Here is a 17,034-nt window from a genome sequence, read left to right as displayed (position 1 = left end):
AGAAGCAGAGATTTGCAACCACTAATAACTTGTTTTGCTTACCTTCATCCATGCATCAGGGACTGCTCTTCCACTTATGTGAAAGGGTCCGGGCACAGTCGGTAGGCCTTGTGCATCTGCTACCTTGTTAGCCCCGCTAGGGCATTCCATTTGGCGTGATTTCATTACATGTCACATCTGACAATTGGGGGAAATACCGCGTGGTAATGATTAAAGGATACCTAAATGAAAAACTAAGTTGAAAGTAGGAAGAAGCGACGAAAATATTTTAATTCAACGCACGCATGGTTTTGCGTACCGAAACCAAGACCTCCTTATGAGGCACGCCGTAATGCGGGGACTCGGGGAATTTGGACCTTTTGGGGTTCTTTAACGTGCACCTAAATTTAAGTGCACGGCTGTTTTCGCAGTTCGCCCCCATCGAAATGCGGCCACCGTGGCAGAGATTCGATCCCGCGACCTCGTGCTTATAGCGGCCCGACATCATAGCCACCAAGGAACCACGGTGGCTAAGAAGTGAAGAAAACAAATCTACCCTTCGAGGCACAGGTTGAAGAGTGAAGCGCACCTCGGTCGTCGCGCGTGTAACTCTAACTTCTTGTAATTCAAAACACAAACGGTGACTGCTACATAATTGTATTTTTTTTAGGTTCTGCAGTGTTCATGAGCATTTAAGGGTGGTAATGTCACAACAACAACAAAAAAATAAACAGGGTCACTTGAATGCTCGCCAGCGTAGCCAGTTCGAGCAGCAAACATTTAAATGCCTTTAAAAGTATAAATTGTTAGTTTTTTAGTCGAGGAAAAAATGAAGAGCAACCACTAACATAAACCAAAGCAAAATTTCCGTCTGCGCGTCGGCTAGCATCAATCGGCTCATGAAATGACCCGCTCCTAACGAGAAATGTATTCACTAGAGAGCAACCACGTAAGAACTTTCCTTTCGTCCTGTTTTGATAAGGACTGCGCTTGGTTCTTCATAACGACTGCGGAAAAAAGTGTTCTCACCTTTCGTCCGCTGGGAAACGGAAAAATTTCATCCTTGTGCTGCTCCCCGAGATACCACACCGCACAGCCGAGCAGCACGCCTTGTGTCCTTTCCTCAGCGTTTTTTCGACATTGCCGGAACATTCGCGGGCACAGTAAGAAAGTCTAACTGCAGAGCACACGAAAAAACCTGCACGTGCTTAGAAAGCGGCAGAAGCAGACGAACACAATATCGTCCGACGCGATAAGAGCGAAAGCGCCCCCTTTGTAGCAACGAATGAAGCGACTGAATAAAGATATCGGACGGCAAAAAATAAAATAGTCAGAAACACATTCGATTTCTACACATAATTCGATCACTTTATTACTATGTAGGCTGAAAAGATAAAGCCATATATGCAAAAGTTAATTGAATTTTTCTTTGGCTCACCGTATCACGGCGACGCTTTCTTGTCAATACCCAAAGTAGCCCTACAGTACACTCCGCGGTTTATTCCTGCACTCTTAAGCAAAATTACGCCCTTTTGCCACACAACGATAATCATCAACTGTCTTGTCGCATTCCCTTTCTTTAACGCGGCGAGTCCGGTGCTTTCCAGTAACGAACGGAATGCGCGTTATCAGCATGACATAGCATTCCCGACAGGAAAGTAGTGGGAGCGTCCTTTTCAAGAAAGGAAACGCAAGCAAGGCAGATGACGATTATCGTTGTGTGGCAAAGATACGCCCCAAAAGAAGGAGCAAATATGCGTCTAATTCAAGAAAAAAAAAGGCTTATTTTTCTTCGTTCATGTTTCCGCCATTTCTTAATTCGAGCTATGGGATATTCTAACCAAACTTATGGTCCCGCACGGGTCGAATTAACGGGAGTCGACTGTAACAAATATAATGGTAATGCCGCGCACTGTGATAACATTACACGAACAACTTTGGAGAGAGAAATGAAAAGAAAGGAGAAATGCAGGAAGGTTAACCAGAACTGAAAGTGCGGTTTGCTACCCTACTCTTGGCAAAGGGGGAAGTGGGGAAAGTGACACAGCAGAGAGAGGAGGGGAGACAGCGAGCAACAGACGCACGATTACAGCCGGCCATAATCGCCGCACGTTATCACAGCACAAGATCATGTGCTGCACGACGAACAGAAATTCAAGCTAAAGTCGCTTGCGCAGTTATGTTGTACTTTTACAAGACTGTGGCAGCGCCTTCGTAGCCTTCTGTTGCGATGCCCTGTGAAGTCAGCATTCCAAAATGGCTTGCCCTTGGTTTTGCTAAGCGTTACGAGATGCAAAAACGTGTTTGTGTAGCAAGCAGTCCATGGCCGTCCAGAGGGCCCGTGAAAGAGCGGAGAGGCTTGGCCTCCCGATTCGGACATGGGAGCAGCCAGCGGACAGCCGGGGACCCCAACGGGTCTCTGCCGGCTAGTCCCTCAGGACCTCAATAAAGTTGTCTGTCTGTCTGTCTGTCGCAAGACGGCGAAACGACGATGGCATGACGGCGACGTTGATGGCATCACTACCGATCTCGTTACTTTCTTTTATTATCCTTAAACGCCAACGAGAGGGTGCTATCACACACGGAAAGAGTTACAAAGAATGGAAATAATTGTCACATTAATGAACTCGAAAGATGATTCGTTATGTTTTCTGCGAAGGTTGAAGAGCAGGCGATAAGAACTTTGCTGTGGGAGAGGCCATTCCAGTATATGTGTCTCCTCTGAAAAAGAAGGAAGCCGCGAAATTGGCAGTTTCTCCTGAAGGCGACACATTGAAACCAGTGACATGGTTGAACGCTGAACTGGGGGCGTCGAAGAATGCAGGCGTGGCGACGAGCACTGGCAGCGGCGTTGCAGGGCCCTCGATAGTGCACGAGACGAAATCGAAGGAAGGCCGCCGGCACCAGCACCCAGATTAAAAAAAAAAACTAAGTAGATTTATCTTGATGTTCTTCTGACCGTTCCATTCATACCAGTGGGGGGGGGGGGTTATTCTGTAAGAGTCCACCTAGTCGACTGTCCATTTCGACCGCCACTGGTTGGCTGGGGCCATTCGTCGCCTCCTCGCTCTCACCGCTCCATCCAATCAGCAGCGGCCAAAACGGACAGTCCAGCGACAAAGTTTTTTTTTACCTTCGTGTCGGCGCCTCAGTCACACTGTATTGACACGGAGCTCTCGGCCGACCGTCGGCAGATTGTCGGCGTCGGTACAGTGGGACATAGGCGCCGACACGGAGGTAAAAGACGCTGTCGCCGACAGTCGGCAGACCGAAATCGGTGTCGTGTCGGCCTACTGTTAGTGAGCCGTTAGTGGACACCTACGCAATAAACCCTCCGCTTAAACACCGAGTGACAACACTTGCCTGCCCCGCCTCCCTTCCTCGGTTACATGCGAGACCCTTTCACCAGGGAAACAATTCCTGGCTACGTCACTGGTTCACCGCCAGCAACGGTTAACCGGACGCGTTGTCGTGTCTCTGGCCTCGACGCAGGGCTTCGCAACAATCTCAACATGTCGGGTACGATTTGATACAAGTGCTGTCGAGTCGGGCTGCCTCAGCCCGATTTCTGACTTGACCTAATCCTGTCGGGTTCAAGTAAACGTGGCCTGTGTATTGTTAGCCACCACGAGGAGAAAACTGGGGACGCGGAGACCAAACTCGAATGTGGTGCAAGCTCACACAGCGGCTCTGTAGGCTCTAGCTGCCACAAAGAAAGCATTGGAGACACTGGCGTGGTCTCACTTTTATTAACAACGTGTTGATATGCGACGTGACGCACGCGAAAGGTAGGCGTAAGGTTGGCTATACCGGAGCCTTTTAATACTGGGCTCCGGCTATATTATTCCGGCGTTTCATACCTGTGACGCGTCTGATGCTGTGTGCGAGCTGCATGGTTCTTGATATTGCGGTGGAACCGTTTAGCGTTGCCCGGAGATTCCCGTTAGTTCTCACGATAGTGTGGGGTTTTCCATGAGTATCTCAGGGTTAAGATAACGTGAACCTACAAAATATATACCAGCATGTCAAGCGCTTATAGATCCTGTTCAAAAAAATGGAATGAAAAGTAGGGGTGCGCGACTATTTGAAACTTTTGAATTTGAATCGAATAGTTGGTATTCGTAAATACTAATAGTTGTCGAATAGTTTTCGAATATTCCAAAACGTCAACTGTGCGCAATGAAGCATGAAATTTGAAAAAAGAGTGATGAATTTCTTCCTAGCAGTCATCGCATATGCACAAAACACGAGAACTAATGTAGTAAAGCAAGATACTTTGCTGAGAGTGTCAGACATTACCGTTCATGCAGCGATCATTCGCTCTTTCCTAAGAGTCCTATGTACGCGAACCAAGTGCTTATTTGTTCCTAATGGTCCATTCGTGCTTTTAGTATAAAACGTTCCATAACTGGCAATGTAATGACAGAAACTTGCTAATGTTATGAATAGTGGGATGTAAACCTCGTTTTGTATTCGTTGTGAAAGCGGCGATTCGTTATTCGAAAAGTATTCGGGACTTGATTCGATTCAATTCATTTCTGGCACTATACGATTCGTATTCGATTCGGACACAGAAATTGCCATTCACACTCCCCTAATTCAAAGTATCAGAGTGGTCCCTGGTTTGAAGATTTATGATTATTACGATAATTTACAAGATGGGCCTATTTTCACGAACTTGGGCACATATGAAATCAGAGCCCCCCCCCCCCCCCCCCCTCTTCTTAGCGCAGAAAGGCTGGAACAAGAAAAGAAAACGTATAGGAATGTCTGCACTGCTTAAAAATAAATACTTGGCTCTTGACGTTCAGGCCTAAATCCAGTAAATATTTTGTACATTACTGTTTTACAATGAATCTCAATAAAATTTGGTTTAACACATCCAGTTAATAACACGTGTATGTCTTACGTGCACGCGGATGAAGTGTTACAAAAATCTTGAGTGAAATTAAGACGCTTTGTGGCAGCGTAGGAATGTCTAGAAACGCTGTTCAAAATTTTATGTGCTCGGAGGTTTTAGTATTATATATGTTCGACAAGAGAGATTGTCTTGGTTCATCTGGGATCAGCGGTAAATGTTAAAAAACTTGAACTTTTGTACCAGTACTGTTTCACGAATTTACCAGGCGCCAATTATTCTGTACTCTAATTCCTTAAGAAGCATGAAGAAGAAAGGGAGCATGAAATAGTGAAGACCAGTTGTTTATTGTGCTCGCCCATGTCGTCCGTTGGTCATGTTCTCGGTCAAACGTTTAGTAGCCTAGCCGTAGTAGCCGTGGCCGTAGCCGCCATAGCCACCGTAGCCTCCATAGCCTCCATAGCCATGGCCGTAGCCTCCATAGCCGTGGCCGTAGCCTCCGTAGCCGCCATAACCACCATATCCGCCGTAGCCGTGGCCGTATCCACCGTAGCCATAGTGTGCTCTTTGGTTGTCATAGTGATGAGTGATGCCGTGGCTGTATCCGCCATGGCCGTAACCATGACCATAGCCATGACCGTAGCCGTAGCCGCCGTAGTAGCCAGCGTTGGCCGCAGCCAGGAAAACCAGGACGACGAGGGTGCACAGCTGCAAAATGACGGCGTCAGTTGGGGCATGCCTTAAGTAGACACCGCCCTGGACTTCCCATGAGAGCGTAACACAGTTTACTTTGTCACAGTACGAGGGAGTTTAATGCATCTGCCATGTACCCGTAAACCTTATCACTCAAATTTAAACATTATAGTGACGATAGTGATGATTACAGCTCCTATCTCATTCTCACGCGGGGGTTAGCGTGAACAGTGTAGACTTATAAAACATTATGCCCGATCCCCACCGAGCTTCCATTTTATAACGACTAGACTATCGCCACGAAGTACACGAACAATGTATTCTTAGAGTATGCAGTAGTTAACAGTGTTCGCAATTAAGTTGTTCCATGATAACAGAACCTGATATCGGCGTTCACTGCTTCCAGTCAGGATGAGCTCACACGAATTTGCGCCTCACGTTTATAGATCACGCGCACAGTTTATGGAATGCAAGTAAGGATACAACGCCGGCAATCGCTCATAAGCTATCTATAGCGCTCATTGCGAAGAGGAACATTATTGGAAACTAATGTGCTGTGGCCTGGGTGAAAATGGTGTATGCGATAAGTGGAACAACGAAAGCTTGAAACGAGTTTATCAAAGTAGTAGCGCTGCCCCAGTCGTAATTGAATTGGAGCAGTACCGCTCCAATTCAATGCCTCAGTTGTTCAAGGGACAACTGGACCGTCATGAGATTAATTGTTTCGCTGGTGCTGTTGTGACAAATTGATATTGGCTATTGGCTTAGGCCACGGAGTTTTCCTACAAGAAATAGCTTAGCCACATTTATGACGGGCACTTCTGAAAAATGTTAACGTAACCTGTTACCTCTCCGCAAAGGGTTTGCTTGCCTAAACTGTGACACTGTAACATGTGCGTCCAGCATGGGAATGCCCCGTCCAGTCATGACTGGCACTGCTGGCACTGGCTAACACTTGCCGAGTCAGGTCTTGAATACATACATCATAAACACCGAAGAAAGTAGACGAAAGAGCGATCATCCCCGTAGCTCAATCGGTAGACCCCCACCCATGTAATGTGGAAAATGTGGGTTCGGTCCCCATGCGTGGCAAGTTGCTTTTTTCGTCGCCTTTCACTTCCATTTTTGTTATCATTAATACAATTTAATGAAAAACTTTAAAGAACTTCCCTTATGCTTTCCTTGTCGTCATTGTATATTGACTTCATGTGGTTGCGTCTACCAAAGAATTGAGCTCCTCAGTTCTCCCACTTCTAGTTAAGTATACATAAAGTAATTCTATTGAGTGGAATAGTGCAAAGTGAAGGCTTCACCACACCGAATAAGTGCTTGAGCACTGTGAAAGTGCCAGGAGTGGGCTACTAACACGTTACTCAGTGAAAAATCTCTTCGGACGATCCACTACTTAGTTCTGTTTATGTCGAAATAAGAGTTACAAATGTTATTCACAGTTCTCTTGAACGCATCTCCTATTGCAAGTAGTTTTATCGCTCTTTGGAAATTCTTGCCGCCAAATATTAGGCGAACTTACTTAAGTCCAGTGTAAAATATAACATGGTTTTCGCACATGATTCATGATGCCTTCATCTCAAGTCGACTGTACGTAACTCGTTCTCAACAACAAAATTTCGTCGCTACTGAAAGAAGGCGAATGGTAATTGTAGCGAGCGCTGCTCAATCGATACATCGTTTGAATAGGCAGGAAAGCAAGTAGAAACTTTTTGTGGTCATCGAAAGAAAAAATCAGATTATAGTTACATTGGGAAAAATGAAGCTCTACGCTTTTATGCGAAGATTAGAGTTGATACAAAAGAAAACGAAAACTATGCCAACCAACCAAGCCTAAAAACTTATCCCGTCAGTCTCTCGAAAGTCTACAGACGTTCTTTCCGTCAAGTTGATTGAGAGTCTATAGAGAGCCTAAAGACTTATGGTCTAACAGGTGTTGGGTAATGACCTGGAATTACTGGAAGGAAGCCGTTCGCGCCAGTCTGCAGATCCCGACCCCCGAAAGGACAGACACGTCAACAAATTCCGTCACTAGCAAGTGTGTAGACCTTAATGTGGATAAAACAAAGAGTCTATAAACAGACAAAATCGTCCGCAAGAAGTCCTTAGGCATTTTTTAGGCTGTCTAAATTAATTTTTATGCGTAAAGCTACCAAAAGGCGAAGATTACAGGTTATACAAAAGAAAACGAGAACTGTGCCATCCAACCAACCCGAAAAACTTATCCAGACCGTCTCTGGAAAGTCCACAGACGTTCTTTCCGCCAAGTTCATTGAGCATTCTAGGTAAATGAAGAATGGTTGACACCGAATCCTATGCATATATCCACGAAGCGTAGACCCAGCGCTGGAGTACTCACGATGGTCTTCATGTCGGACTGCTGCCGGAGTTGCTTGGGGAGCACTGATTCTCGAAAAAGCGAGCCACGGCGCTTATATACGGCCACCCGCAAAACGGACCAACCCGCGCGGTGACGAATTAAAGGTCAGCCCGCGGATATCGGCTCGTGTCGAAAGGATACCAGTTTCTGAGCGGGGAAACGGGCAAAAGAAAGCAAATCGCTACAAACTGAGGCGTGTGCACGGTTCGCTTAATCCGCACCTTCCATACACCGAGAGAGGGGAACATAAAGAGCGCTCGTGGAAAAGACAACGAGCCCCTTGAATTGTTCGCGCGGCCGCAAAAAGCTAGCGGGCATTCTTGCGAGGTCTGCTGTCCGTCCACTCGGGTCTCGGAGACCAAAACGTGTATACGCCATACTCTTATGAACGACGGAATGCTGCGCCAGGCGTGGTGTTCGGAGCAAGTTTCCGTTCTTACAAGCAGGCAGCTCTTGGTTGATTTCTTGTTTGCTTCTTTGTCATTTTTTTTTCTTTTCTCTCTTTTTTTACCGCTTAGTCTCAACATCGCCTTGATTCTTGAAACAAGCCGCTGGCAGCAGCCGAATATATTTATTCTCGGGGGGGGGGGGGGGGGGAGTAGCGCGGGGAGTGGGGGGCAGGGGGGAGGGGGGCTCTTGCTTTCACCGCTGTAACTATAGCCACAGCAACTGTAAGGTTGTCTGTTCGACATTTTGACATGCGCTTGAGAAGGTCTGACGTTGCCTGTCGGAATGCGCGTTGTTCCTCACATGATCGTCACGCATCGAAAAACAAAGGAGCGCTTGCCTGACACATGGATGATATGCTGCGGTAGCGTATCCTTGTTTGGACGTCAACTCCGCTCGCAGAGGGAAGAAATCAAGCAGCACGTCTAAACAAGCCGTCGTCCTACTCCCCCCCACCCTCACACCCGGCCTCCCGGTGCTACCGCGGAAACAAAAGACCGCAGAAATCGGCTGAACGATCAAACTGGAGCGAGGTAAGCGTCTTGAATGTGCGTTGTTCGAAGCCTCAGGGGTCCCGTTATACCTCAATTGAATGTCTTGTTCTTTTTCTGCCTTTATCACATCTGTTTTTGTTCTTGTTTTATCATAGATTGGTTGGTCACCAATGTGTAAATTGTCTAATTTTTTTGCCGGTTGCTAATGGCCTATGAGAACAAAAAATAAAAGAAGAAACAGCACCACCGTATAAGTTATCTAGATAGCCTTCTAAGCAGGATTCTCTAAATGTTAAGTACTGAGGAGGTCCGGTCATAGAGTTTCCAAAAGAAGCTTACCGTGCATGGCGCCTGTGTCTATGGAGATCTTCAAATGTCGCGCTTCAGCAAGCGTCGAAATGGTACGGAGAGTCCATGGATTTGCCTATTGTTTTTTTTTAAGTTATGGCTGAAGACGGCTTTCAGACTTAACAATTTCATAATCTTCAACAAGATACTGCCTTAAAGTGGTACAATTCGCAATGATTACGCACGTGCGCAAAGAGACTATAATTGTTCGCTGTGTTTAGAAAACTGTGAGTGCTTAGGAATTTACGAAGACGAAGCGTAATAAATACCCTCTCAAGAGGGAGAGAGAGAGAAAAGCAAATAAAAGACAGGTTGGTTAACCAGAGATAATCTCCGGTTGGCTACCCTGTACTGAGGGGAGGGGCAAGGGGATGCGATAGGTGAGAGAGAGAAGGATTTAAAGAAACTACACACACACGCACGTGCACACAAACTGTTTCTGTTGCCACTATCACGCAGCCCGCAAAGCCGTTCCTAGTGTTATGCACTATCACCGTACAATCACGCGTCACACAGTGAAGTCACAATCTGTCTGAAAGTCCAATGTCCTTTAAATACCGCAGCAGCGCCTTCATAGCCGATCGCGCTGGTGTTCGCGTAGGCCAGTTTCCAAGGATCTTGTTTTCTGTCCATGTGCGCTTGTCCAGTTTGTCTAGGGTGGCTGAGAGGACTGCTATTTGCGGGTTGAAGCGAGAGCACTGACAAAGAAGGTGCGCGATTGTTTCATTGCACCCGCAGAAGCCACCAAGTGGGCTGTTGGACATTCCGATAAGAAAGGAGTACGCATTTGAAAATGCTGCTCCAACCCATAGACGAACTAGAATGGTGCAGTCGCGTCGTGGTACCCTCTCAAGATCGTCTGAAGACCCAAGCCCGAAGAGGGGACATATCCGTGCACTGCACCAATTATTCCCTCCATATTTGACAAATCACAGTACCAGAGGTCGCTTTAGTTGTTTTTCTTTAGCAAACCATAGGCTTGGCCACTGCAGGTGTGCAGCAGAAACAGCAAGGATTCCTAATCGTGATAGTAAATGTGAGTGCTCAATAAGAGGAAGGCAGTTGATTATGTAAGCAGAGTTCAGAGAGACCGCATAGCGGATTGTTAATCGAGGCTGCTAAAGCGGAGAACGCTTCAATGCGCTAATTCGCTTCACCGCTTCACTGTGGTGCCCCCACGTCATCTGCGTAAGCCATTCCAATGACTGTCGAATTCCGCCATACTGTCGCACACACGCTCTTGTAAGCTCGGATTGGATCACACGGCCGCTCGGCCATTTCTCATTGGCTCAAAACGCGCCAATATGGTGGAATTCGAGAACGTCAAGAATAACCGCCCTGGATTTCCCGGACACTTGTTTAAATATTTCGCAGTTGCGCCCGAAAGGCGAAGCACCGATTGAGATAGCAAATTAGTACATAGCTGTACGAAGTAAGGATAGCAGTTTCATCAGCCGTGTAAAATTGTAAACATTCGCTTACTAACTACATTAACAATGATAGAATGTGTAAGCGTGACTCAACGAGGACGTAGAAAGAAGCAGAAACACAGAGACAGCGCTGTCTTTGTGTGCCTGCTTCTTTCTATGTCCTATTTCAGTCATGCTTTCACATTCTGCCATGGATTCAAACCAACTAGCCCGTCAACTTGTTATAACTACATTAACCAGCATGGTGTCACGCGCACACAAGTAAACATGAACACATCTCGCTCGATGATTGCGGAAACTATCTGTAAAAACGCTGGAGTTACGAATCGCGGCAGCAGTCACGAGTCAATTGACCTCCGTGCATCTGTCGCTTCAACGCGAACGAAACGTCGAAAGCACAGCGCATAGGAAACTACCGGCACTACGCGCACTCTGCAAACATGGCAGATCGATTTGAAGATGAGACCCGCGCGGACGCGCATTTTGGTCACTTTGAAGATCACATTCAAAACACACGATGGCCGGCAATGCGTCCCTACGGCGTCCGTCAAAGGCGTCTACTACGGCGTCCGCGATTCGCTTGGCCAACGCCGTAGTAGACACCGTGGTTGTCTCCACTCTGTACGGAGCGGCAGGCATGTAGGACATTGAGGCACCCTACCAGCCGCCGGAGAAGAACACCCCTCCTCGCTCGCCGACCCCCCTGCCTCACGAGCCATTTGAGAGGGCACGCATCTGCGCGGCATTCCTCGCTCGCGCACGCGAGATTGAACCGTGTTCGCCGGCTCAACCTCACACGCTTTCACTCATACGGAACCTCACGGCGACGGCGACGGCATACATGCGCCTGGAGTGTCCATATAATTTATATCGCAGTAAAACTCCTTGCCTAACAATGGCGGCTACGGCCATGGCTGCAGCCGTGCCTTCTTCTATAGCTAAATAAAAAAAAAACGTTGCTAAATAATCTGCCTGACGGACAACCTGGGCGAAATACTGACCTGCTGCCGGTCAATCGGTTGGTCCAGTCCATCGGACAATCTGACTTTAAAACACCAGCTTGCACCTTTTCATTGCTTGCGTTAAAAACGTTAGGTTAAACGTCATACGCTGCGATCAATATTTCTTGTGAATCTTGCTCCTGTCATGTAGTTGATTCGGCATTGGATATACTATGTAGGCAGTAGCCGTTTAAATTACACGGAGGTTTACGCACGTTCTGCCAACTGAGTAGGTAGCCCCTGCGGCTGGGTATATTGCCCGCGAAGGAAAGTAACTTTACGAACTGGCAGGCCTGAGCGCATAGACAAACAAATACAATAATAGGGAACACGGTGAAAACTGGCTACAGCAAATACGCCACGCTAGTATTATTGTGATCCGTTAGCTGCCACGAGCATCGCCCATGCTACCCGCACTACCTACCTGAAGGCATCAATGTTGCCGGGTTTATTGACCAGTTGCCTTCACCCAGAAAGATCGCTTACTCATGACGCCTGCGGCAGAAAGGATGTTCCACATCTGAAGCCAATATTTGTGAGTGGTGGCGCTGGCTAACACTCCCAAGGCTAGTTCTAGTAGTATCACATAAATACCCAAGAGAGTGAATGGGGAAACCGCGCCGTGGTAGCTCAATTGGTTAGAGCATCGCACGTGTGATGCGAAGACGTGGGATCGTTCCCCACCTGCGGCAAGTAGTTTTTTCATCCACTTCCATTGCCATTAATTTATCATTTCATTAATTCAATTAGTAAGTACAAGTAATTTCGCCTATCTTTTCCTTGGTGTCTTTATTTGTCGGCTTCTCAGGATATGATTAATAAAGATCGGGACCCTCGGTTAACCCCCTTTCTACTCGTTCATACTGACGCACAATCACATTGACGTGACAGAACGAACGCAATGTTGACGTTTTCCGTCACATCATGTGTCGCCACGCCAAACGTCGCGCTGACAGCATTCTGCGCTAAAACTATTAATTAATAAATTATGTGGTTCTAACGTGCCTAAACCACTTTCTGATTTTGAGGCACGCCGTAGTGCAGGACTCCGGAAATTTGGACCACCTGGGTTTCTTTAACGTGCACCTAAAACTAAGTACACGGGTGTTTTCGCATTTCGCCTCCATCGAAATGCGGCCGCCGTGGCCGGGATTCGATCCCGCGACCTCGTGCTCAGTAGCCCAACACTATAGCCACGGACCAACCACGACGGGTTGAGCTAAATCTAGCGATGCTCTCGCTAGCTTTCACCTCAGTGCTTCACATCCCGAGCTCTAATTTGTTGTAGCACGGGAACAATGATGCGGATACAACAGGCACACGAGACAACACACAGCGCTATAATGTTGTCTCGTGTGTCTTCTATGTCCGCGTCGACGAGCCCGGCTACAACAAGTGAGAAGATGACTTACCTAAAAGCGCATATAGCCACTCACATGTCATGATAAAACAGAATGCCTAAACTCTCCCCTTACCTTGGTAGTCTTTGTGGTTTTACCGATTACGTTTGGAAATTGACAGACGTGGGGACACTTCAAGGTACGACGGAGCGAGTGAAACGGTTTCTGCTGGTCTGCGTGGTTCAGTTCCTTAAATATGTGTACCGATTTGGAAAAAAACAATGAAATACTCCAAAGATCAGTGACGGGTGGACGTCACCTTCTGTGCAAGTGTTAAACTTCATCATTTCTAGTTTTCACCTGAAAACACTCTGTCTTCGTGACCTGGGGTGCAAATCTGGACACTGACAAATTCCGACGTATTTTCGGCTCTTATTGGCCCAGAGCCGGCTCAGACGGCTGCTACGGACGCTCTGATTGGCGCGAAATGCCGTGATTACTAAACTTTGACATCATGGTTGGATTTTACTGTGCCCAGAATAGCACCACTGGCGAAAATCAGTGGCCGGCACTTCTTCGTCCATGCAATTAGATTCCGAAAGCTACAGGTTCAGGTGTGCTGTGTCCTGTGAGTTTCGATATTTTCCATTGCTAAGAGGCAGAATGACTTAGCCTTTGAACTGAAACATGCAACGAATTTTGGCAAAATACGTAAGCACTACTTTCTCTCTAGCCTAGCGTTCTTGACCATTTCCTGTTTGACTTTTCTCTATTATGCACTTTATACGCTTATTAAGCTTAGTCATAGTTAATCGTTTATTGCAGATTAGTTTCCATAGACTTTTCCATAGTACAAACAATCCTTTGCCAATAAATAATTGTGTATAATAATTCTTTGTAATTATTTATAGTAACGTTGTACAGCGTTGCTAGTCATTCTTTGTATTGTGCCGGTCACTGGCCATTTAGCCTAGTGGATAAAGTATTTCTGCATAAACTGTTTCTTCTCATGTAATACAGCTTTGATTGATTGATTATTTGATTGATTGATTGATTGATTGATTGATTGATTGATTGATTGATTGATTGATTGATTGATTGATTGATTGATTGATTGATTGATTGATTGATTGATTGAATGAGAGAGTGAAAAGGATAAATGAAAGGCAGGAAGGTTATACGAGGACTCAGCCAGGTTGGCAATCCTGCACTGGGGGTAGTGGAATGAAATACTTGAAGGAGAGGAAGTCCAGAATTGTCAAGAATGTACACTGCGGTGACCCTTCTCACTGCAGAAGCTCTTGGGACCATGGCCGCGCGCATCACAGCTGCAGAAGTCTACGAATGCGCTGTTACGATTCCCGAAGACAACCGCAACCATCGACCATCTGTGACGCAGCGCTGGGAATTCCCGTCACGCCGACAGCTCAAAAAGGCCTTGGAGCAGTGATGAATCGGCTTCAACTACCAGAATCGTAAATAAATGTTTAAATGTGTTGTTTCACCGCACCTCTAACCTCCCTGTTCCGTGATTCAGGCTGTCACATATCGCTAAGGCCATCTTGGCTGTCACTCAGCTGACGCCATAATCGCAGTCGGGTGACGTGACAGTGAATGCACTCATTTTTGAATTCTCAGTCATAACCGGGAATTGGTGACCTTGCAGTGCACTTTGGCCCCTCCACCAATCACGGAGCGACTTGTGATTAATATTAATAGTTACCGCGATGACGCGAGCAGTGACGCAGAGCAGCGTTGCCGTCGACAACTATGCAAAGTCGAATTAGGCTGAAAAAAAGAGTGCCCCGCAAGAAGTAATTGGTATATACAAGTAAACTATTCTTTCAAAATGCGATCTTGATTCACTTGGTAACCAAAAGTTTATTACTACTCGAGAGAATGAAGGTGAAGCTTTATTTCATGTTATTCTTTCATGTTTTATCTCGTGTCAATACCGCAACGGACGACACTTTAGTTCGACGTCACAGGTTTCGAAGCTTCTTCCTGAGAAGCATACCGAAACATACCAGACTGAGTCTTTGCTTCCTTGAGATTGTAGCTTAATCGTTTATTATAAATAAACAGGTTATCAGTTTCGAGAACAGACTGCTCGAATTCATGATTACAGTGCGAGCTGATGCCCATATTTCGTTTTATGATTTTTTTCTGCTTGCCAGGCCTTCTCTACGCAAGTGATTAATGTAGGATACCCTATAGTATTCCTGTTTAGGTTAGATTACATTTAACTGTGCGGACATGTGAAAAAGTTGAAACATGTATGATCTACTTCATTTCACTTCTACATCGTCTAAGGCGCTATGAGTAGCGAAAATTGGTTCGAAAAAGTGCCTGCGTACAAAAGAAGAATAAAAAGAAACAAATAGCGGGATATCTAGTTTCGCACCTAAACTTGAGGTTACAAACAAAAACTCGAGGACACATAAGCCCTTCTTATGAGTTGTGAATGCGAAAGCATTAATGTTCAACTGAACGGCGCTGAGCGGTACTTCCAGCGTTTCGCTGCGGGTAATGTACCATAGCGGTACGTGCTGCCAGGGACAGCAAGCAGTAGCAGCCGCTCGCGGTGCCAACACCGCATGCCACCTCAGCACAAAGCCTGTGTACTTCCTTCTATCCATGACGTCATGCTACCTTGCCCCACTGCCACAGAGTCTAATGGGGATGCTCCCGAGTAAGCCGCGGTGTTTTGACGTCACCACTTTCGTCACGCCGGGCTCGAGAGTGGAAATCTCGGTCCAAGTAGCATGACGTCGTAAAGCAGAGTGCACAGGCCTGCTATGTCAAGGGCGTTGGCTCTGCTCTATCGAGGAGCGCTCGTGCAGAAAATGAGATCGAAGGTGACGTGGCGTCGCGGCGACGCCCTCTCCCGTTACGCAGCGCCTTACGCGCTAGCGCCGCAGCAGGTGTTCCCTTTCCCTCGCTCTGCTCCGTCGAGGCGCAGCACGTGACGTGGCGTCGCAGCCAATGGCAATGCGAGTTTAGGTGCCGTTTCGCCGCTACAGGCGACAGACGCAGGGTTTTTCTCTCAATGGGCCACCTGACGCTTTCGCACCAACATTCAAATGCATGCACATTGTCAGTACTTTCAGGCCAGGTTGCACAAAACCAAGAAACAAAACGCCCTCCTTGTTATTTAAGGAGATGATCGTAGTCTGAGAATAGTTCTATTTTCACTAGCGACTCCACCCGCGACACTTAAGGAGAGCGTAGGATTGCCAGTTGTTCGAAACTTGATATGCAGTTCGCGTCTATGCTTGTTACAAAGCAGACACGTTACCAGCACATTTGAGATATCCTCATCCGGTTCACCACGAGCACATGATGATGATTCAGAGCACCATATTTTGTGTAGGAAAATGTTGATGGCGGCTAGAAATCGATGTAACAATGTTGCTGCGTTCCTCAGTAAGCTAAAAGAAAATCTGAATTTCATTTGAGGGTCTATGGGATACGGAATCGATCTTTTCGCTGCACCGTCAAACCATGTTGTCAAAGACCATTCAATGGAAACTTTCTTCGCGGTGTCCCTGAAGTTGTGGCCGAAGAGAATGACTAAATAATTATTTTTTATTACCATTAACCGCTGACGCTACGCACCATCCCTAGAACACTTCGGATCACCACAAAAAGATTGTTTTGGAAAGAGTTTATTGGTTTCGAAAGTTCGGCAACAAGTACATGCAGTGAAATATAGTATGAAACAACCACGAAACGTCGGACTCGCCCGTACCTGGGCGAAAGACAGTGGCTGCTGATTTTTGGCATTCATCTTTCATGCGTCACGCTGTACTTTCTCCAAGCTTGCAGCTTTATTCAGTGGCATCTAAATCGACACTGTTGCATCCTACTGCTGCGTTGGCCTGTAGATCCACCGTTGTAACAGTGGTCTCTGGATGCTTGATTTGTTCAGAAAACCCTTCGAAAGTGCGCATTTTCGCTTGTATCTGCAACGCAAGACCACAAGATGTTACAAAAAAAGACATTTGATTAACTCGTCCTCAGTAACGACACTATTTTTTTTCCGGGGCTGTCAA

The 17,034-nt window shown here is 46.6% G+C and overlaps 2 protein-coding genes and 1 non-coding gene across 6 annotated transcripts in view; 1 reads left to right on the top strand and 2 right to left on the bottom strand.

Annotated features, from left to right (window-relative positions):
* The window catches only part of LOC126519010 (uncharacterized), a 43,186-nt gene extending 41,948 nt beyond the window's left edge, over positions 1-1,238 (bottom strand). Inside the window, exon 1 of the mRNA XM_050168619.3 lies at positions 1,009-1,238. Within this exon, the coding sequence (XP_050024576.2) occupies positions 1,009-1,131 (123 nt within the window). The 5' untranslated portion in view covers positions 1,132-1,238. The remainder of the gene's footprint in view (positions 1-1,008) is intronic.
* Positions 1,239-5,165: 3,927 nt separating this feature from the next.
* LOC126519128 (uncharacterized) overlaps positions 5,166-17,034 on the bottom strand; it is a 236,007-nt gene continuing 224,138 nt past the window's right edge. For 2 of the 4 annotated variants that reach the window (XR_008610022.2, XR_008610024.2), the window contains exon 3: positions 16,632-16,944. Coding sequence is in view for 2 of the 4 variants with exons in the window: in XM_072284796.1 (XP_072140897.1) it covers positions 5,240-5,545; positions 7,899-7,910 (318 nt within the window). In the remaining 2 variants the exon portion in view is untranslated. Of the gene's footprint in view, positions 5,546-7,898; positions 7,933-16,631; positions 16,945-17,034 lie in introns of those variants that run through there. The other 2 variants (XM_072284796.1, XM_055065250.1) reach the window with 2 other exon arrangements.
* On the top strand, positions 12,259-12,331 carry TRNAT-UGU (transfer RNA threonine (anticodon UGU)). The gene has a single exon. It is a non-coding gene; the product is annotated as a tRNA-Thr (tRNA).

Source organism: Dermacentor andersoni, chromosome 10, assembly GCF_023375885.2.
Source record: "Dermacentor andersoni chromosome 10, qqDerAnde1_hic_scaffold, whole genome shotgun sequence".
In the NCBI taxonomy this organism is placed as follows: Eukaryota; Metazoa; Arthropoda; class Arachnida; order Ixodida; family Ixodidae; genus Dermacentor; species Dermacentor andersoni.
Note: the sequence above shows the minus strand (reverse complement) of the source record. Positions and strands in the feature narration are given on the sequence as shown.